Below are 22298 nucleotides of genomic sequence, written 5' to 3' on the forward strand. Positions count from 1 at the left end.
TTAGTGATATGTTTTCTAGTATTGGACCGTCGTAAACCCACCAATTCCATTCTCCGTCCAACATCCAAAGAACTCCGAGGTTACCTTCCACACCGAGAAAATAAAATGCTCCGTCATGGTACTTGGGGCTAGAATTGAAACAGTTAATGGATTATACAACTGGCTGTACATACAACATATTCAATGTAGTTGAGCTTTATTATAAAGTTGTCGAGTTTTATTAATAAAATTATTGAGCTATGGTACAAAGTTATTGAGCTCAATAGAATAATTATTAAGCTCAATAACTTGTAAAATAGTTCAACAACTGTGTATAAAAGCTCAACAACTTTAAGGCGGTTGTACAATGATACTATACAACTGGTTGTAGGATAATATTTGTGGAATTGAAATTACTTTGAAATTCAATGACCTCACCAGGTTCGCACACAATATTATCGTGTACTCCCACCGGTCATTTCCAGCTTGAAAGTAGAGTATCCTTACCCGATTTTTATACACATCAATTCCAACGGTCAGACAATCAGGCGAAGTAGGACATGTTGAAAATGCTAAACTTGAAACGGTGACATTCAAATCATCCGTAGGGTATTTATAGCTTTTCCTATTAAAAGGGTTAAAGCATTGTAAGGAGTTTTCCTCAATTCGCAAAAGTAACCAACCATCCTTACAAAACTCGATTGTTGATACCAAATCGGGTGAATGTGGTGTCATGATGGTGCGACATATATTTTGACATGGATCACATAGTTCACAAAGGCCCCGTTGGTGTTCTTGAGTGACATGAATAGAGGATATGAACTATTGGATCTCCATTGGGGGCGAGGAATGTTAGAACGCAACATCTTGCAAGTGGTGCGGAGATTCATGTAGTCGAACAAATGCAAATACTTGGTTATTGATATCAGCATGTCTGAAGGAAGCTTACAAATTAACGACGATGCTGGTCGATCCATTTTCGTCTCTTCCAACTCTTCCACATGCTTAGTATTTTCAATATCCTTCACGTTTTCTGTGATAAGCTTCTCCGGCGATATCCTGTCAATTTCACCAAAAAACTGTAAATGGTTTTGATAAGTTTATGCTATACAAAAAAAAAAAAAAAAAAAAAAAAAAAAAAAAAAAAAACTTGTATGTATAACTTCTTCACAAATTCTCATTTGAGATTGGTGTATTTCGTCTTAAGCGTAAAACGGGTCAAATTTTATGAGTTAGACAAAAGCAGATTGCATAGGAAAAAGTGAAACTTTTGTCTTACTTGTGTGCAAGTGGGATGATAATTGAGCCGTTTTAACATTAAGACGGATAACTGATATTCTATAATGTTTTTCCGAAACAGAATAGTAATAGACTAATAGGATCTAACCTTGTAGGATTGTGGGGCATGAACCAAATTGGATTAAACCAATTTTGGAGTAGATTGGAATACGGCGACAAGAAAATGTAACTATCGTCTTGTAGGCGGTATTGATGCACGGTTAGACTCCGTGGGTAAGTCGTGTAAATACAATTCCCTTCAATACCCGAGCAAGAGTCGTCTGCCCAACACCAAGTACAACCACCATAGCCTAATAAAAACGCACAATCTCCTAACGATTCCACCTGAATCCACTTCATTTGCGAGAAATCCAATCTCCAAACATAGGTCTTCACGATGTCATAATCTTCCATCACATGCACTTGTCGCTTCATTACGTGTACAGCCTACAATACACCACGAACTTCAACCAGATAATTACTACTATATTGGCTGTAATTTCTGAATTTTATCATACACTGGTATGGAATTTGTATCTCCATTGGTTCGAAAAGGATCAAATTCGAGTCACTATCACTATCACTATCAGTAACCTTTATATGGGCAAAGACGGCCTTTGAAACACCACCATTACGATATAAATAAGCGTATCCATATATGTCTCCGTTAAGAGCAGCAGCTATATAAATTTGAACAGTTTGTCCATCATGCTCGAGACTTCGTTTGATCCACTTACAATCTTCCCTCGTTGTAGGCCAACACAAAAACACTAGGGGGCCATTAAAAAACAACAAAAGAACACACAGGGCATCGCCATCAGGGGGTGATGTGAATATGCAGATGCGTGGCCGTTCTTCTTCCTCGGGTTGATCAACTAACTCGGGTAGAACTAAACATTGTAGGGTGACCGGATTCCAAAGAGAGTATTTCGATGGGTTAATCCGTTCTTGTAGGATTAACCAGCCTTGGTTGGAAGCAAGAATGGACTTACCATCTAACTCGACAATTTTCTTAGTGTAGGATTTATTGTTCATCATACAGAATGTTTGATAATTTTCGAGCTCAGGTTCGTCTTCTGTTTGATCTTCGAATTCAGACTTGTCATTCTCGTGAATAAGAATCAACCATGGTGCTTCAACTAGGGATGGTAGCTTACACATATCATCTTTTGTCGTGCTTTCTCTATGCACCTCCATTAGCAACTAATGGCGTGTGTATGCCGTATGGAGATGATCTAATAATAAACTCAATAATAATAATAAGTCTCTCCTAAGACGGACATGGTATACAGGTTTTAGTTCGTGCATATATATATAGTGCATGAGATAGAGCTTGCCCAAGCTTAATTGTTTTAGGAACTTTTTTTATGGTAATATTCTTGAATTAGGAATTCAAGTGAAACTAGGAGATGGGTTAAATCTTTCCATAATTAAGAACAAGAAAATATTCACAAGGAAATTAATTATTCAGTAGAATAAAATAAATAAATAAATAAATTACACTTGCACGTGTCTAATATTATTGGCTTTTGGCTAAAATCCTTCCTTACCTAGACATGGCAAACTGACCCAATACGAACGATCTCATCAGAATAAATGGATATCGATTATCGACACCTGAATTAAGGACTTATGCGTGATCCGAAATAAGCCTCCCAAAAATCAGAGCAGATCCTCTGTCCCATTTTATGTCCCATCTCGTGTCCCATTACTTCTCGTAATGAGAGATATAATATTACCATTTTTATTATTTCTAGTGTGATGTGTCAAGATCTTAATGAAATGGGACACAAGATGGGACATAAAAGTGGGACAGATGATCTCCATGACCCAAAAATGTTTATGATTGATGTTCTTGTAAGAACATGATCATCATTGGCCCAAATATGACCTAAACTCTTGCAAACCCGTAATTGACCGACCTGAACTACCCCAACCTGCACCCAACCCAGTTGACCCCGCCTTACCCTTTAAAGAGAGGGAACCCCTATTTTAGACGGTTGGGTTGGTCTCACTTAATACGGATATCCATTTTAAGCTTAAAACGAGTCGGATTCTACCCATTTAGATTATATGACTCTCAATCATTCTGTTTTTGCCTCATCTATCTTTTTAACTCGTTTAAAGTTTAAGACATATCTTAAGAATTTGTGTAAACGGTTCGTGAACAAGTCGTGTATAAGGGTTTCCGGGCCATTAAATTTGCAAGGTAAATCGGCTCGAGCCAACGGCACCAGCAAACTTCCTCCCTCTTCTCCTTCATGTTCAACCCTTCATGTTCAACCCATTCCCTTATTACCTTCGTCTTTTACACCTTTCTGGCTATCTCCCTCGCACACCTTTCTCCCTTGCAGACTGTCGCCCTACTTACTCATTCGCCTACCCCAGGGGTCTGATAATCAATGTGCTGGTGGTGATTTATTATTGGAGTCCGTTGTTTACCGCCCGTCTCTACCGGATCGGCGAAATAGATGTTGGAAGGATTAATCGGATTAGGGCTTTAATTAATTAAAGTACATTTTATAACATTTCTAGGTTACAATACCAAATTCTCGCCTATAAACGCTATAATTAGTCGGTTCTAACCACAACGAAAATTAAACTTGCAAAGCAAAAAATATACTTTCACAAACAGTTAAATTATTATTACGAGTGCAAAAAGACCAGTTAGTTTTTCTGAACAGATAGCTAGCGAACGACATATAACATGAAAGACAGCCGTTATACGTGTACAATCTCTCAAATCAGTGTTCAACCAAACCTTGACACTTATCTATATTAGTCTCACCCGGGAAACAACTAAACAAGCGCTTATGAGAGATCCAAGTCAGACAATGGGGCTGACACTATTGTAAATATGCTAATGAGGAAAACAAGGGGCCTTACTGAAGATGCGGAGAAAAGGCTTTGAAAACTTGTTCATAAACAGGCCTCTTAAAGTCGACTGCCTGCATAATAAATCCACAAACGATAAAATTAAAATGGTAAACAATATAAACATTCGGATTAAGTGTGTGAGAGAAGTCAGAACTTAAAAGTCATTAATTCAAAACAAAGGGAGACTCACCCGCTCCACAACTTGCTTAGGAGACATCCATGCCCATTCGCCAAACTCAGGTTTCTCTTTGCCATCACCTAACAAATTGATTTCATCATCGTTTCCCAAAAACTTCAGAAGAAACCTGCTCACCGATGATAGATTCATCACTCAATTCTTTTCACAACAGAAAGTCATTAATAAAGTGATAAACTCCACAGATTCATGTTTCTCTGCAAGTTCTACGTGATTTAACATCAACGCAGGCACGCACGCGCGCACACACACGCACACGCACTCACGCGCGAGCACACACACAACACACACAGAAAGACGTAAATTTCCACCAATTGTATATATGGTCTCCACCTGGGATTTGGGTTGACATTCCTCTGTATACAATCTTATTCACTATAGTCACCAAGGGTGACCTAGACAGCGTACTCAACTATGTAAGCGACGCGGGAAGAAAAGGAAAATATATATTTTTCTTCAGAGATGGGAGCCCATCAAACCGATATACGCTAGCCACAACAATCAAGGTCCAATCAACTCACATAAGCACTACCTATTGGTGAGTTTACCGCTTATCTATGTGGTTTAATCTTTGATGTGGAGTTGTGGACCTCTAAATCTTCAGCATAAGAACACAGTAACTCACCACTTTTGGGCTTGCCCCTTCCAGTCTGATCCCCATTGACGATTTAGTTTCTCCCTAACATCTGGTGGGAAATCATAAGTCAACCAATTCGGTACCTGTTTCAGCAAAAGAATGTCAAAAAATTGCCAGAAAAGTTCTAAAGGACAGTCCAATTTTGCAAAACATGAATGTTACACAAATGAAACGGCTTCAATGGCAAAGTTGTATTTGCGACTCTGATTATCACATGGCAAATTAATTAATGTGGGGAACTTCAAATTAACACCTTTCAAGTTTCACAAGCCTTTCTGACATTGCCTTGACTGCCTTTGTTTCGATACGAGTTGAGGTAGGAAAGGAGGGTGAGGGATTAAGGGGAGGGAGGGAAAGGGAATGGGAGGTAAGGAGGCCATCTCCTTTAAATCTTTCCTATATTCACTTTGTTCCTTTTATCGTCCACTAAGCGGCCAAAGAGATGGGCTCCTTCACCGCCTCTAACTCCTTACCACATAAATATAGAAAAAAATAGAAATGCAGTTCCCCCGTGTAATATCTGTTTAAATCATATTTATGCTAATGACACATCCACAGCATAGTTTTATAAAATGAAAAGCAATAGTGCAATACATACCTCAGCAAGGACTTCCGCTGATGTTACTCCAGTTTCTTCTCTGAGCTCCCTGATAGCTGCAATTCGGGCATCTTCTCCTTCGTCTATACCACCCTGTGTACCCAAAGCAAAATTTTGTCAGTTCCTTCCGTTCTCATTAACAACAAAAGAAGATAAGAGTTAATATGGTCACTGTGAAGGCGTGAACAGAACTGATAACAGGGAATTGTGCAGGTTTGTGCATGAAATGACGTCATTGTATAATGGCTCCTAAATTTAAGTGTTTTAATTCTTACTTCGTCTAAACTTAGATTTGAAAATGCTGTTAAGATGGACATAGGGGCCTAGAACCGGACGAATAGAAAAACAGGTAAACAGGTGTTTATTCAGCATAACTCTGAAAGGTTCGGGTTTCAGTTATAACATGCAAGACCATAGGACTTGGTGGAAAACTGAAATTGAATTTCCAAAAAGCAGAATTTTTTTTTTTAATATCAACCAAAAATCAAAGTACCTTGCCCCTTTATCAGTCAAATTAAACTGAACGCGTTCAGTTGGTGTTTAATTGGTCAACCTATGCTATTAAGTTGGTTATAGTGAAGTACCAACGAGGAGCTCGAGGCAAGTAGGGGCACAAGTAAAAGCCACAACTTGATTTGGAAACCAGTGATCTGAACCAGCAAAAATGTGGTATTTCTGTCTAAGGAGGTTAAGAGATTTTAGCAGACTTGTGGCAATTACCGAAATGGGAACTTTGTAGATCCTGAAGTAACAGAGTGAAATAGTACTACTCTGGATTCTCCGGCAATATTGCGGACTGCAGAAATCTTTCTTATTGAATCCAACTCAAAAGTTCTATTAGAATGTTTCAATGAAGAAAGTATTGAAGAACAAAAGTGATAACTGAACAAATGTAAGTTATGTAACGGTAGAAGTAGCAGTCTTTGCAAATACAAATATTCAAAGAAGTTTCCCTGGTGTTATTATGATCTAGGTTTTTCTATCATTAAAATCAACAAAAAAATATTGCCAAAAGTATTCTATAGTTCATGTTCGAAAACGCTGCCACCTGAGCTCGTATGTTTATATCAGTGACAGGATGATTAGCTACTAGGGATGAAAGTCAAGCCATAGCCCATAGGTGACGATGTTTTCACAAGATTATGACTAGACGCTACTTGGCACATACAAGGACTGGCCATATCATAACGTGGAAGTCTAACACACCATGTTTGGACCTAGAAACGTTGACCATAGGATGTCCCTTGGTCTTTTCCTTCCCATAAATATGGACTAGAGAGCTCCACCACTGATCGAAGTGAGACATTAAGCCGACAGTTTTAGAGTTCAGAAGTCCAAATCTCACCCGTAATTAAGCACTTCAATAATATCAAGAGGCAGTCTGGACTCTGGCGCGAGTCATTTTAGCATTTCCAATTGGCTGTTCATATTTAAAGAACTATACATGGCAACATTCATCATGGAGAATTTAAAACATATAGCTTCATTGGTATAGCAAGATTGACGCAAAATAGGCTGTGAGCCCAATATTGGAATGGGTTCACAGCCAATTTCAATGCATCTTTTCGACGATAATATCTGAAGTTCATGCTGGGAGCAGAGTTTTTTATTTATTAATCACCGATTACAATTCAATCTGAACTGATAAAACCTCTGCCCTCACCCGGAACTTCAGAGAATAGATTCTTAATTTATCGAGTTGAGCAGCAAATGTAAGCTAGAATACACGGAATTGAAGCATTTGTTAAAACTTAAAACCCTTGATCATACTATCACTTCCAAGTTCCAAAGATTCATATCACAATGTTCAACACGAGAATTTCCCCTTGTAAAAACCCGTGACCATCAAATTCAAAATCTTAGCTATTGATTTCACATAAATGAGTCTAACAGTAAGGCTATACTGAAATAGCAAAATAACACAAATTCACAATCAATCAATCTAAAACTAAAATAACCGCGATTTTACCCCCAAAAAATCAATTCTAAATTCCATGCGCCTTAAACCAAGCAAACTCGACAAGTAACTTATCATAAGACGGTCTTATATAATAATTAATTAATATTGATAGCTGAGCAATTACCTGCGGCATTTGCCAGGAGTCGGGAATATCAAGCCTTGAAGCAGCAAAAATCTGCAAAAAAAACACCAAAAAACCAAAATTGAGCAAAAGTATATGCATAAAATTAGGGTTAGACAAAAAATTGAGCAAAATTAATGGTGAATAATACCTTTTTGGAAGGATTAATGAGACAAATGCCGACATTCTGTCTGTAACCTTGAGGAGGAGGAGGAGAATCCATGGAAGACGACGAAGAAGATGAAGAAGAGCAAAGAATGGTGGTGGAGATTCGACAATGGCGGATAGAGAGTTGATTATGGAGTGGAATGTTACAGAAGAGGTATCGGCATAATGCCATTCGTTTTCACTTTGTGAGACGGGAATTGAGCTCTTGGATTTACTCATTTGTTCGAATTAGAGATGATCAAATACGGTCTAGTCTGGTCGGATATGGTCGGGAGTTAACACGAGTTTTCGGTTACGGACAAGCACGGTAGCGGATTTAGAACGGTCTATCGGACAGGCTGGACCTTTGTAAATTTAAGAAAATGTATGATCCTACTTTTTTTTGTGACGGGGTTTGAACCACGGTAATAGGTGCGACGGTTATTTATACGTGGAATATTCGCATCATGTGTATATATTTTTTTTTTTTTTTTTGATGACGAGGAGGTTGGATCTTCCCGGATCTGACGTAACCCCACCCTGCTTAGGCGCTGCATGTACTATGTGAGTTCTTTCCATGCGGATTATTCCTCTCTCCGGCGTCGTCCCCCGGGAAAGTGTTCATCTAGGGAATCGAACCCAGGACCTCGCAATTCCTCCTTAGGAGGCTTTGAGGTTACCCTGGAATTCCACTAGACTCACACATCTTGGGTCGCATCATGTGTATATTATCCATTGATCGTATATAAACAAAGATTACTTGCCATACTTGTACCAAGTTTAGGTCCCCGTTTCTAAATTTTGTACCAAGTTTAGGTCCCCGTTTCTAAATTTTTTTATGGTACAGATGATAGGCCAAATATTAATGTAGGTCGTATCATGACATGTTGATACTTGAAATTTGTCGCAAGTTATATTTTTTTGTTAGGTTTAAAAGAGTCGAGCTCGAACCCAACTCTAAATAGGTAAAGCTCAACTCCGAGATAGGTTAAGTAACGCTTGTTCGAAGTTTTGACTGAATCAATTCTGAGAGATTGTAAATGGGCTCAACTCACTTGTGATTATTTCTGTTGTGACCAAATTTACTCAACAAAAATAGAAAGATAATCAAATAACTATAAGCATCCTAAATAAAATAGGAAAACAAATAAGCGGGATTGAAGAAATAAATTCAATTTTAAAGAGACGTAATATGTATCAATATCGACAGTATCAATATAAGTAAGACAGTAGCCGTTTCATGTCTTAAAGATAGACACATTATATACGAAACATTACTCATGAAAACAGCCATAAAATCTGGGAGAATAGACGTTTATTTATAGATTGAATCGGAATAGGAGTGTAACCCTACAATCAAAATTGAACAATACAAATACCAGAAGATTTGCATCAATACAAAGATTCCTTGCAGATAATCATAATAATGATGATGATTATCTGATATCCTTGCAACAAGGGCATTTACAATGGCATTAGCCTTTTATATCGAAAAAACCATACAAAGGAGCCAAATATAACGAGTCCAGTTAGTCCTGTAGTCCAAAGGACCCATTGGAATGCATTTGGATCGTCAAATAATGCTATTTCGAAGTTCATACCGAAGATGCCAGCTATGACACCAAATATGGCAACAACAAAAGTTGCTGTTGTAAGAAGAAGTTCGAACTGGATAAGCTGGTTTCGAACATTATCCTGCATACCAATAGAAACTAGTTAATTATTCGCCAATACGATGATTGCATTAGTGTCTCAGTTTTGAAGAGATTATATCAAATTAATTCCAGGGTCGAGGACGGAAGACTTGTAATTAGTAACCATAACCACCCCCACACAACTTCTATTTAGGCCTTTGACTTTACCAGTGGACTTTGATGCAGAGTTTCGAAGACACTTCAATACTCCATAAATCAATTGGATAGTAGGATTTTGCAAGTTATCAAATCTGTTGAAACCACTGTGAATGTGATGACATGGATTACTTGGGTTGATGCTTACCAAACCTTTTGTTCCATGCAGTCAAAGTATAGTGCTCAAATTTAGAATCTAGCTCTAACACGAACTGAAGCATTTGAAAGCAAGGGTGAAAAAAAATAAACTTACAGTGTTGAACAGACATCTAAAACCACTACGATTTCAAGAGCCAATCTATTTCATTTGTGATCTGAATGCCGCTGTACATGAGTCGATCACTAATCACTAGTAACATTAAATGACTACCTCGAGTCCCTGATATTTGAGAAGACAGTTCAAAAACTAAAAAGATCCTCCTCAATCCCATTCATATTGTCCCCTTTTTGACTTTTGTAATCAACTTTGACTGCTATTTTGTACCGGGTTTGAAATCCCTCTCTTATTTGTCTCACAAATAACAATCTAGTTACAATTTTTCTAAAAAGATAATATGAAAATAGTTGGTTTTAATAAATCAAATGTGACTTAGTTAGAGTATTTGACATTGTATCTTCACTAATATATTTTGAGTGATCCAGTCAAAGGAAGCGGTATAAATGTAGTAAAAGGAAGTCAGAATTAATAGCCAATGTGATAAAGTGACGTAAATGCTATTATTTGTTCAGAGACAAACTAAGGCCTGCTAGTGTAATTTTAAATCAATGACAAGCAAACTTACTGGCCAAAGTTTTAAGCATCACCGATTCAGCTTTAATACGAGCCAGCAAATTTCATTTTATGACTAGGTCAGGAGTAAGAAAAAAGTTTCAACTCTCAGAGAGAAAAATACATACCAGTTGAATATTAATGAAATCTTCTGTGTCCTCAATATACTCTTTCAACTGCAATGAACAAAAAGTCATGTAAATAGTTATCCTAAATCCAAACTTACTATGCAAAGTAATAGTGGATTCAACATACTGATGTAAGTTTATTTAGTGTACTATCAATGACCACGAAGTAAGCTTCCAACAACATCTCCAGCTCTTCTATACTCTCAGTTGCACTATCTGAGCTCCTCGTGCTTTCATGCCGACTTCTTGAGCTAAAGCATTTCTCGAGTCTTCTAGAGTCTGGTGGAGACGAAACAGGAGAAACTGGGGCAGAAAGAGAAATAGCAGCATCATTTGATCTTAATCCAAAGACCGACTGTTCACCATAGAATGGTACTTCCATTCGCCTTTTCTTCTCTGTAAGATACATCTCAGCCATATCTCCATCATCATCCATTAACTGTTCTATCTCATCTCTAACCTATAAAAAGGGCGAAAAAGTTGATCTGGAGTTACATTAAGATGATTTGTTTTGTGATAAGGTCGAGACTGGGAAAAAATAAAGCTTATTGATTTATTAGAATGCATTTAGACAAAGTCACTCTCTTATTGATTTACAGTAACCGGACTAAAAAAAATATTTGAATCAGTGTTAGAATATTTAGCATAGGACCAATATAGTAAAGAACATCCAGTACACCATATTTGGGAATACTCAACAGTACCTTCTGCACCCTTCGAGTCAATGCAACGAGTCTGCTTTTCAATCGACGCACCCTTTCTAAGTTTAAGGTACTGATCTTCGACGTGAGTTCATCGAGCAATGGGTATGCTTCAATCTCCAATTCAGATGCCTAGCCAAATCAAAAGCTTAAGGTAAGAACACGCTGATTCTCAAGCAGCAGTTAAAACTCAGATATAAAGCTCTTGTAGACCTACTAAATCATCATTCACATCTACTATTACTTCCTGAAGTGCTCTCAGTTCAACAAGGTTCCAACACAACAGATGTGATGCATAACAATTAATCAAAAGAAGTGCATACTTTGACTCTAAGCACATAAGCATGAATCCGTACAACCTTGTGCATTCCCTAATCAGTGGGATGCCTGCATGAGAAATGAAGCAACCACAAAGTGTCTTAAAAATTAGAGGTGAGGAGGTCAATTTATGAGAAGTAGAATAGCTGCTTCTCTTTCCCGTTTTCCGATATTGCCCATATTGATTGCTATTGAAAAACCTGACATATTGGTTAAGCTATATTCATTCTTCAAGTTGCCGATGATTAGACCTATTTCACTCCTGGGTTCTGACTTCTGATGGGTCTAGAAATCAAGCAAATACACTTCAATTCTTCTTGGTCAAATTTCTAAAATGGTGCTTTTTGACAGTTGAATCACACCATAGCATGCAACTAAGCGACTGGTAGCTAACTGTTATACGGAAAAAAAAATACAGAAAGAACGGGAATCCTATGTTACTCCGACACTTCACTTAGCTGCCGTATCGCGTATCCGACACCTACTTGTTCGATACCGACACGACACTTTGACACTTCACTTTAGACCAAAAAATTGAAAAATTCGCACAAAATAGCCGTATCTGACACTCGATACGTGTCAGACATGACACCCGTGTCGGAGAGTTAGGGTAACACAGCGGGAATCTAGGTAATGATACTCTCAGTTGCTTCACTTTTGGAATAAAATGCAACAAAGGAAGGCACAAGAAAATGACATTATTTCAAAAATGCTACTGAGCCAACCATCAATGAGCACAGCACCCGAAAGCAGATGGAAGAATTATTTTTTGTGTAGTAAACTAGCAACATATGGCTAGAATTAATTGCATTAAACGATATATAAACGTTCAACTAAAGGAAGACCGAAAGTGCAGAGAGACTGCCAATGGTGCTTAAAGGGACACACCTATTTATACATAAAATGAAGAAACACATAAATGTTCTACTCCACAGAATATATAATTTGAGCCAATATAAAAGATGGGATGGACAAACCTGTGAGTCAAGATATGAACAGGCAGCCTCCAGTGCAATTTCCAATGCTTTGAACTCAAATGGCAAATAATCGGGCGATGTATTGTCAAAGCTTCTACTACCTCTTCTTTGATTCATGATATCTTCTGAGTGCCATGTATCAGTAGCAGACGTTTTCAACCGTCTTTGAAGCTCAACCACATAGTGCAACACATAGCTATCAAGGGAATTCAAAAGCAGAACTTCATCAGCTGTGATAATACACCGAATCTGCTCTAGATTAACAACTATGGCCTTCTCTCTACCAAGTATAGTGGACGGATACACAAACAACGGATCAAGCAATCGCAGATCTCGGGCAGGGAGGTCGCAGCGACGCATCATAGTGAATTTGTCAACTTCTATGACCCCTGAGTTTCCGGATGTATCAACACGGATCCACGATCGAATGCTCTGCCCCCTCTTCTTTAACCCTAAAACATCCATCCCTTGTAAAGGTGGGCGCCCAGATCCAGATGCATTGTAAGGCAGCTCTCTAAGGTTGGCAGACGAGGCTGGTTTCCTTAAGATGAGGGGTTCTTTCAGGTCTGCCATTATCAGAGAGACTAGCACCCTGGGTAAACAAAGTAGCTCATGTATGAAAATGGGTTTCAGAATTTCGCAATCAAATAGAAACTAAATCCATGTCAATGCGAAGTGAGCACTATTAATTTCCCTAAACAATATAGTTATAAAGAATATTCTAAGACCAAGAGAGAAGTCTAATTGACTAGCACTAACTCGACGCCATATAACACTTTTGTTCCCTCCGTTTACCAACAAGTATAAAACCCATTCCCTAGTAAGATTAACATACTAACATGAATAACAAAGCATAAACCTACATAAGGTGTTTTTAGCAGCAAGAGGATAACAATTCCCAAATAGTCAAGTTCCTTAACACATGAACAGATAATTTGCGGTTTTCGAAAAGACTCCTAGTTAATGATACCATTCAAGCAATGCAAACCGGGAATTTTCTCGAATTGACCGATACAAATCATACAATAAACCATAGTGGGGTGGAAAAATCGACTTAGACCACTAAGGGAGCACTCTACCATCTATAGACATCACTCCCAAACAACAATTGACCTACGTGGTGTAAAGATTAACACACTGACTACTTCCATCCAATGGCAGAACAAGGTTTTGTACTTAGCAGGCAAAATTGTTCCCGGGGGATGAATGAACTAGTAATGAAGTAATGTAAACCATAAATAAAAATAAATTAACTAAAAGTTTCCAATTTACTCCCTCCGAAGAATTTAAGGAAAATTGATGATATACGTACACTACCCATTGAATTAAACAGAATTTAAGGAAAATTGATGATATACGTACACTACCCATTGAATTAAACAGAATTGGCTCAATAGTGGATGATCACATTTTTTTTCTTACTAAATATAGAAATGAGAATAACAATTCACAAATAGTCAAGTTCCTTAACACATGAACAGATAATTTGCGGTTTTCGAAAAGAGTCCTAGTTAATGATACCATTCAAGCAATGCAAACCGGGAATTTTCTCGAATTGACCGATACAAATCATACAATAAACCTTAGTGGGTGGAAAAATCGACTTAGACCACTAAGGGAGCACTCTACCATCTATAGACATCACTCCCAAACAACAATTGACCTACGTGGTGTAAAGATTAACACACTGACTACTTCCATCCAATGGCAGAACAAGGTTTTGTACTTAGTAGGCAAAATTGTTCCCGGGGGATGAATGAACGAGTAATGAAGTAATGTAAACCATAAATAAAAATAAATTAACTAAAAGTTTCCAATTTACTCCCTCCGAAGAATTTAAGGAAAATTGATGATATACGTACACTACCCATTGAATTAAACAGAATTTAAGGAAAATTGATGATATACGTACACTACCCATTGAATTAAACAGAATTGGCTCAATAGTGGATGATCACATTTTTTTTCTTACTAAATATAGAAATGAGAATAACAATTCACAAATAGTCAAGTTCCTTAACACATGAACAGATAATTTGCGGTTTTCGAAAAGAGTCCTAGTTAATGATACCATTCAAGCAATGCAAACCGGGAATTTTCTCGAATTGACCGATACAAATCATACAATAAACCTTAGTGGGTGGAAAAATCGACTTAGACCACTAAGGGAGCACTCTACCATCTATAGACATCACTCCCAAACAACAATTGACCTACGTGGTGTAAAGATTAACACACTGACTACTTCCATCCAATGGCAGAACAAGGTTTTGTACTTAGTAGGCAAAATTGTTCCCGAGGGATGAATGAACGAGTAATGAAGTAATGTAAACCATAAATAAAAATAAATTAACTAAAAGTTTCCAATTTACTCCCTCCGAAGAATTTAAGGAAAATTGATGATTTACGTACACTACCCATTGAATTAAACAGAATTGGGACAACATTATCATAGCAGAGAGTGGTGGTAGTTAATTAACTATCTAGCCTCAATAGTGGATGATCACATTTTTTTTCTTACTGAATATAGAAATGAGAATAATTCTGGCAGGACTAGAGACTAGGGAGTATCATTATTCGGCAAGCGGCCACCCTACCTAGCTCTCCTTAGTTCTGTCACTACTTCTATCAATACCCTACTTGACTTCACCAAAAATTCTTCCTAAAATAACTAACGGGTTTTTCTAACGTGTGCCCTTAGGGCACACATTAATAACCCATATATGGTAATATTTACAATATATTCAAATGAGATACTCAAGTATATTCTCATTTTTACCATATTTAATAAGAATATATTGTAAATATTATCATATATGGATTATTAATGTGTGCCCTTAGGGCACACGTTAGAAAAACCCCTAACTAATTACAAGGCAAACCTACCAAGATGTAGCATACTTAAATCAGTTGGTCTAATTTAAGACGGTCTAACAACCTTCCTTTATTTCCACCTTTATTTTAACCGGGTATGAGAGTGGTCCTAAGTTAAGACCGTCTTAAACAAGAATTGCCGTACTTAAATTGAAGTCCATCTTACAATCAACAACATCCGTAATTCATAATTCTAATTCTAATTCAACTAATTATAGTTCTAAAGTAATCTACCATGAAATTATAATCACGCCGCGTAATCGTCGAAAATAACACAATTCATACATCTACTGAGCACGAATCTAACTAGTAGATATAAATTAAACGAAATTAAATCAAACAGTAAGATTATTGAGGTAATTAAACGATGAAACTCCGAAAAAAATAAGAATTAAAATTAAACCTGCCGGAATTAGCGAGAAAAGCGGCGGGAAACAGGAATCAGGAGGCGATGCGCCGATGATGAGATGGTAGAAATTTTTTTCTTCATGAAATTGGGCAGGAAATTAATTGAGGTGGGTAGATGCTTAATTTTGGATAGTCATAATACTCCTTGTTACTTGTTCACTACCCTTGCTGCGCCATCTATAGCCTCACTTGAGTGTACTTGACATTTTCCAAGTCGAGTTAGTCTCTTGTAAAACCGTTACGCGTGATAAGAGGTTAGAGCAAGTTTAATGCTAAGCTAGTTCCTACTAGTTTACCTTTACTATAAACGGACTTACCACACTAAAGGTAACATTCCTTATTTGACCCACAACATTACCAAGTTATCCCTATACCCATTTGATATTTACATAAAATGTCATTACATACCCCACCTACCAACCCACAAATTAATCCCACAATTACATACCCCACCTATTTTTTCCCTCTTTACCCTTACTTTTTTCACCATTTTCTTAAAATACTTCATTTTTCCCTATATTACATTTGGTGTGGTACGGAGGGAGTAATTTTAAGCTACAAAAATTTTTGAGCTATATTGCATTTTAATGGTTTATCTTAATTTCTCAGTAATTATATTGGACCCACATTTTAAGATACTAACTTTTTTATTGGTTGTTTCCCTATGCCAGGTCCATTTTGTTCCGGGTATAATTCCAGAGCAGTGATTAGTTACCACCCGTGGCTTGTTGAATAATGTCTTGAGCTGAATCCTTCTTGCTCCTATCGTCCCACTCGGCCTCTCCCGCAACAATGAACGAATCGAGGGCTTGGCATGTGTGCCAAGCGTACTCACTCCGACGCTCAAGTCAGTAAACTTAAAGGATTAAGCCGTGTTACTTGGCTAGATGCGTATTGTAGAGAGATAAGGAGATATTACTGGATGAATAGTGTATTTAGGTTATAATTGTGAGATGCTTTCCTCAATGAAGGTTGAGGAGTATTTATAGACTTTCACCTTTTGTCACGTAGTGGCCAAGTGGCCAAGTGGCTAGCAGGTGGAAAGACTGATCTACCCCTCGGCCGAGGGACCTATGGCGGCCGGCGGACAATGTTGACTCGCCGCCGGGGGTCTTGGATATGAGTACGCGGATGTGTGTCCCTTTGGCGGTTGTCACGCCGAGACCAGTGGCGGTAGATGGGATGCATCGGCTAGTCTATCTAAGTCGTTGACTTCTTTGTGGATATCTTTGATTTTGCTCGGTGTGTTGACTTGGTCGGCGGTGCGAATATGCCCCATCAATTTGCCCCCAGCGTAGTCTATGCCGTGGTATGGGCTCCGATGTACGTTGAGCATGTATTCTGCACAAGTAATTTTTAGAAATTTTCCGCATCGGCTTCTTCTTGTGCATCGGCGTGGCTCTTGCTAGGCCGTGCCGTATATACCATATCCTAGGCCGTGCCGTATACCATATCCCCCCTCCACATGGATGCGTAAAGGGCACTCGATGTGGAAAAGAATATGACGCCGGCCGTGACCAAGGCCGAGAGTCTTAGGTTGATTTTGATTGCCCCGGCCGTGCTTCCTAGCTTGGTTGATCGGTGGCGGCGGAGACCGGATACCTAGGAATTTGTTGAGGAAGATGAATAGTTGAAGGGATGTGAACGGGCGTGTTGAAGACGCTTGGTCACTGTTGCATTGATTGACGTTTAACTGTTGCGACGATTGACATTCCGTGGTTGCATGCTCGACACGTGTTTGCTCGTTGATTGGCCGTTGCTTCATGGGTCGTGCTCGATTGGCCCTTCATTGTGGGCTTTTTTCCTATAAATAGGGCAGTTTTTTCGTGATTTTGGTCACTAATTTCATTTTCTCAAATTTTCTTCAAAATTTTCGTCTTGCTAAACCAAGGGCTTCTTTTTCTTCCAATCTTCAGAGTTTTTGATCCGGCTAGCACTTTTTCCTTTGAAGGTAAACAAACGAATTTTTCTTTTCTTTGCTAGTAATTTGTTGTGAACATGTCTTCTGCCGATCTTTGGACCTAGTGGGCCCGTGTCGGAGGGTCCTAGGTCTCCTTCTCCGGAGGTTGATCCTCGGATTACGGAGGAATGGGAGGATGAAGATTCTTGTGGTGATTTTGGTGATGATTTTGGTGAGGAGGAGGAAAGGCCTCGTCCTAATGAGAGGCAGTACGTCATGGATCACGGTGATGCCTGTAAGGTTCGCCTTGACCGTGTTTGGTCCCATAAGCTTGCCAGTTGTTCTGGTGAAAAACTTTTCGAGGGCCATTTTTTCTTCGGTAGTGGATACGAAATTGTCATCCCTGGGGAGGGTCGGTCAGTCTGTTGTCCTCCGCCGAGCCACACCGGTGTGTGTACATGCGGCATTTGGAGTATGGTCTCCGGTTTCCTCTGAATGGGTATGTTATGGCCATAATTAAGGCTATGAACGTTGCCGTTGCCCAACTGCACCCGTTGGCCATGAGAACCATAATCGGCTTCGTCTGGCTTTGTCTCTTCAAGGGAGAGGCTCCGACGGTGAATTTATTCCGTCGACTTCATTATCTGAAACCATCAATCTCTGGCCGTGTCGGATGGTACAGCGTGCAAACGGAGCAAGGTTACGTCTCTGTGACAAGCTCTCTTCTTGCAAGGACCGGGGGTCGGTGGGTGTACGTTAAGGTCTTGGGACGACTATCCATTGCCCCGCTCCTTCCAAAGACCAGGTTAATTTGCGGTGTGAGACTAGGGCGGAGCATGACGGATGGGTCACCCGGAAACATCCGAAAATGGATGCCAGCGGGTCCATCCGAAGGAGGATGAGAGGTTGGCGATGAGGCTCTTCGAGGTGGACAAGAGTGGGGTGCCGAAAAGATGGATTCCCCCGACGCAGATCATTCTTCAGGATGAGCCGCTTTGCTATGTCGGCCTCATACCGGCCCTGGCGCAGGGTGAGTGGGGTCGGTGTGAGGCCCGTCACCGCTCTCAATGCTCCTTTTTTCTCGGGTTTCGATTTATTTCCTCTTCTTGATTCTTTGTTTCTTTTGCAGACCACTTTGGACCGGACCTATCTGAGGATCTTCTTCGGAGAATGGGGCTGCATAAAGACAAAACCGTTGCTAACTTGCATCCCAAGGCTCTAGCCCATGATCGCAGGGCGTCGCCGAATGACCTTATGGAACAATGGTGAAGGGCTTGAGCAAGGAGGAGGCGCGAGCCGGGTGGTGAGCGGCGTAGTGTGTCGGACGCGGAAAACGGCGTCGAAACCGGTTTCAACTCCCGTCCTCTCCCCTAAGAAGGTGGAGATTGTTGATATTCCCGATGAGGGGGACTACGATGCGAGGGATCTCCCCTTATCTCGTAGGAGGAAAAGGACGGCCTGGCTGCCGGCAAGGAAGTGCCTTCTCCCGCCAAGAAGGCCGGACATGGTATCCGTCTATCCCGTGGCTTAAACTTAGCCGTGCCATTAGGTGTTCCCGATAAGTCGGTTGATACGATGCTTTAATTGAATTTTTGCGAGATCGGCCGATCGGCCATCGCTCGCTCACGTTGGGCGGCGGGCGGTGGGCTTCTCTGCGCGCAGCTCGCGATCGGGCGCCACCGTCAATTCTTCATCCCGAAGGTTTCCTTCTCCCGGCCCGCAGTGGTGGCCAAAGTACCACCGCCGTTCCTCCCCCCGGAAGGCTTCCGTCTCCCGACTTATAGAGGAAGGCACGAAGGCGATTAGGGAGGCGGCGAGGTGGAACGTGGCTACGGGGCTCGCCTCGAGGAGCGGGAGAGGGTCATTGCTCGAGCCGTTTTCGAGTGTAATGCCACTAAGCGGTGGCTACGTCGGCGAAGCCGAATCTCCTTAATGAGCGAAGCTCGGGGAGATCTTTGAGAAGGCGCTCTTGGGCGAGCGAAAGCTCCGGAGGACGCCGAAAAGGGGTCCTTCTTTGAGAGAGCTAAGGCCGAGGCTGCGCGCGACCGAAGCCGCGAAGGCTCGGAGGAATGTAGCCTTGCTCGAAGCGTGCGACCTCTGTCTCCAGCAGAGGGATCAATACGAGGGCATGTTTAAGGCCCAGTGAGCCGATTCGTGGCAAAGAGGCCATCATCAAACAGAAGGAGGCGGACGTCGATATGCTCCAAACCGTCATGCTCCCCAAACCGTGCGCCGAGTTCGGGACTTGGCCAAGATGCTTTGTCGGGAAGTTATCGGGGAGCTTTTCCCTCTTGATGGCTCCTTCCCGTGGGACGGTTCGACGTCTTTGCTTGATGACGAGTCGCGGCTAAGGAGAAAGCCGCGGTGGAGGCGGACAAAGAGGCGGCGAAAGCGAAGATGGAGGGGAGGCGGCCGCGGAGAAAGCGGCTCTTCTTTGAGAGGGCTAGAGTGGCTAAGGAAGAGGCCGAAAGGATGAGGGCAAAACAGGATGCCGAGGCCAAGGCCGAGGCTGCTAGAGAAGCCGCTTTGGGTTGCCCTCTTTGGGAAGATGCGGCCGCCGATCGATGGCGGCGCAAAGCGAGCTTAGGAGAGCAAGTTTACTGACAGATCTGTTTCGACTCCTCACTAACATGTCTTTGCTTGATGAGAACAAGTTTACAGCTGATCAGTTTCAGTTGTCCGTGGGCCAATTACTCAGCTCTTCCTTCCCGCTATCTCTTGGTATAACTGTAGCTTTTGCTTTTTGTACAACTTTTAGTAGGTTGTGTCTCGGATTATCCCCGCGGGGACGGCCGTCGTCTGTATTCTTCTCACTTGTAAATCTTGTAACTTATCTTCTAATAATAATTCGTTTCTTTCGCCTGCGGCCTGGCCGTGGTCTTTATCTCATCTCTGTCAGAGTTGTCTTCCTGTATTCTTAATTGAGCGCCCTTTTTTGTTTTCGCCCCGGCTTGGCCGGGGCCGTTTTTGAGTGCGTATCTCAACTGTGTTTCAACGCTTCCAAGACACTGTGAATGTTTTTGCGAGTGTAATGTGCGATGGCTCTTGTTGGATTGACCGGGGAAGCCGGCGTTGGTTCTTAATAGCGTGTTACGTGGCGTCTACCACTTGGAGTGATGCGACGGCGTCTACCTCTTTGGGGTGACTGCCGTGGCGTCTACTACTTGGGGTGACTGCGACGGCGTTCTTTCTTCGCAACGATCGCCGCTCTTGTCGGTATGACAGTGTGAGCGGCGTCGGTTTCTTGATAGCGTGTTACGTGGCGTCTACCACTTGGAGTGATGCGACGGCGTCTCTACCTCTTGGGGTGATCTGCCGTGGCGTCTACTACTTGGGGTGATGCGACAGCGCTGTATTTCTTCGCAACGATTTGCCGCTCTTGTCGGTATGACAGTGTGAGCCGGCGTCGGTTTCTTGATAGATAACTGATGGGAAAATTTTGCTTTGATCGAAGGCTTGACGGTTTCTCATTAGGTGAAAACATGCGTTGGGGTGTCCACAGATATTTTGGACACCTCCGCGGCTACATAAATTCTTGCGAGATTACCGATGCCTTATCGGCTCATTACAGGCACACTTCCTCAGTCAGCCCCTAGTTGTATCCATTTGGTCGCCCTCCTGCTGCAAGGACGGACTCTTCCCTTTTTCGGACTTTCTCGCCTCTTTGAGGGACTGCATGTTGCATCCTCGGGCAGCTATCTGGACGTTGATCACCTCATCCTTCTCGTCTTTGGAGACGAGCTTATGCGCTTCCCCCGGTCCGAGACATACATCGGTGTTAGGGCCCGGATGGACATCACTGCGTCGGCCTCGCTTAGGGTGACCCGGCCTATGAGGACGTTGTATGCGGACGAGCCGTCGATGACCACAAACTCGGCTAGGACGTTCTTGGGCGACGTCTTTTCGCCGAATCTCACCGGAGCCTAATTGACCCCGGTGGTACCAGGCCGGCCCCGGAAAAGTCGTATAACGGGTTGGTGCGGGGGCTTAAGTCTTTGATCTTCAAAGCGAGGCCGAGGAAGCATTCTCTAAACATGATGTTCGTGTATGCGCCCGTGTCAATCGTGCACCTCTTGACCAGGTGGTTGGATATGTCTAAATTGATTACGAGCGGGTCGGCGTGAGGGGCGATGACCCCTTCGTAGTCCTTTCTTCCAATAGTCATGTCGGGGATGCTTGCGGAGGGGATCCCTGAGTTGGGCACAAAGTTGATGGCCTGATATAGCTCGTTTAGGTGTCGTTTGTGCCCATGAGCGGACCCTCCGTTCTCGTTGCCCCCGATGACAACGTGAATCACTCCTATCCGTTCGAAAACGGACTTTTTATCTGAACTGCCGGCGTCAGTCTTTTGGCCTTTTGCGACGTACTTGCCGAGGCTTCCCTTCCGGATCAGTTCCTCTATGGCATTCTTCAGATGGCGACAGTCGTTGGTTAAATGGCCGGTGTGGCCGTGGTACTCACGATCTTGGCTCGTGTCACCGTCACTTTTTGGCTTGGGGGTCTCTCCCACTTCCGGCCCTCGTTTTGCTCGGGCGAAGACCTCGGCGGGCCGATACGACGAGGGGGTTTTTTCACTATAC

General features: G+C 41.5%; 2 protein-coding genes and 1 long non-coding RNA gene across 4 annotated transcripts; all 3 read right to left on the reverse strand.

Moving 5' to 3' along the window:
- Positions 1-579: 579 nt before the first annotated feature.
- Positions 580-2492, reverse strand: LOC141646749 (uncharacterized). The gene is made up of 2 exons (XR_012545599.1): positions 1367-2492; positions 580-1038 (listed from the first exon to the last, which is right to left on the reverse strand). It is a non-coding gene; the product is annotated as an uncharacterized LOC141646749 (long non-coding RNA).
- A 1385-nt stretch (positions 2493-3877) lies between these two features.
- Positions 3878-8054, reverse strand: LOC141646748 (nudix hydrolase 26, chloroplastic). The gene is made up of 6 exons (XM_074454686.1): positions 7798-8054; positions 7650-7700; positions 5566-5658; positions 4956-5050; positions 4325-4439; positions 3878-4205 (listed from the first exon to the last, which is right to left on the reverse strand). Exons 1-6 carry the CDS (start codon positions 7984-7986, stop codon positions 4140-4142), a joined length of 609 nt encoding a protein of 202 aa, XP_074310787.1. The 5' UTR covers positions 7987-8054; the 3' UTR covers positions 3878-4139.
- Positions 8055-9091: 1037 nt separating this feature from the next.
- On the reverse strand, positions 9092-16039 carry LOC141646751 (magnesium transporter MRS2-1-like). 2 transcript variants are annotated; one of them, XM_074454687.1, is made up of 6 exons: positions 15814-16039; positions 12537-13128; positions 11245-11373; positions 10668-11000; positions 10541-10588; positions 9092-9488 (listed from the first exon to the last, which is right to left on the reverse strand). In XM_074454687.1, the coding sequence occupies exons 2-6, from the start codon at positions 13107-13109 to the stop codon at positions 9258-9260; spliced, it is 1314 nt and encodes a 437-aa protein (XP_074310788.1). In that variant the 5' UTR covers positions 13110-13128; positions 15814-16039; the 3' UTR covers positions 9092-9257. The 2 variants fall into 2 exon arrangements, with proteins under 2 accessions (XP_074310788.1, XP_074310789.1); XM_074454688.1 differs by having other exon boundaries at positions 15818-15968.
- Positions 16040-22298: the final 6259 nt, after the last annotated feature.

This window comes from Silene latifolia, chromosome 3, assembly GCF_048544455.1.
Source record: "Silene latifolia isolate original U9 population chromosome 3, ASM4854445v1, whole genome shotgun sequence".
In the NCBI taxonomy this organism is placed as follows: domain Eukaryota; kingdom Viridiplantae; phylum Streptophyta; class Magnoliopsida; order Caryophyllales; family Caryophyllaceae; genus Silene; species Silene latifolia.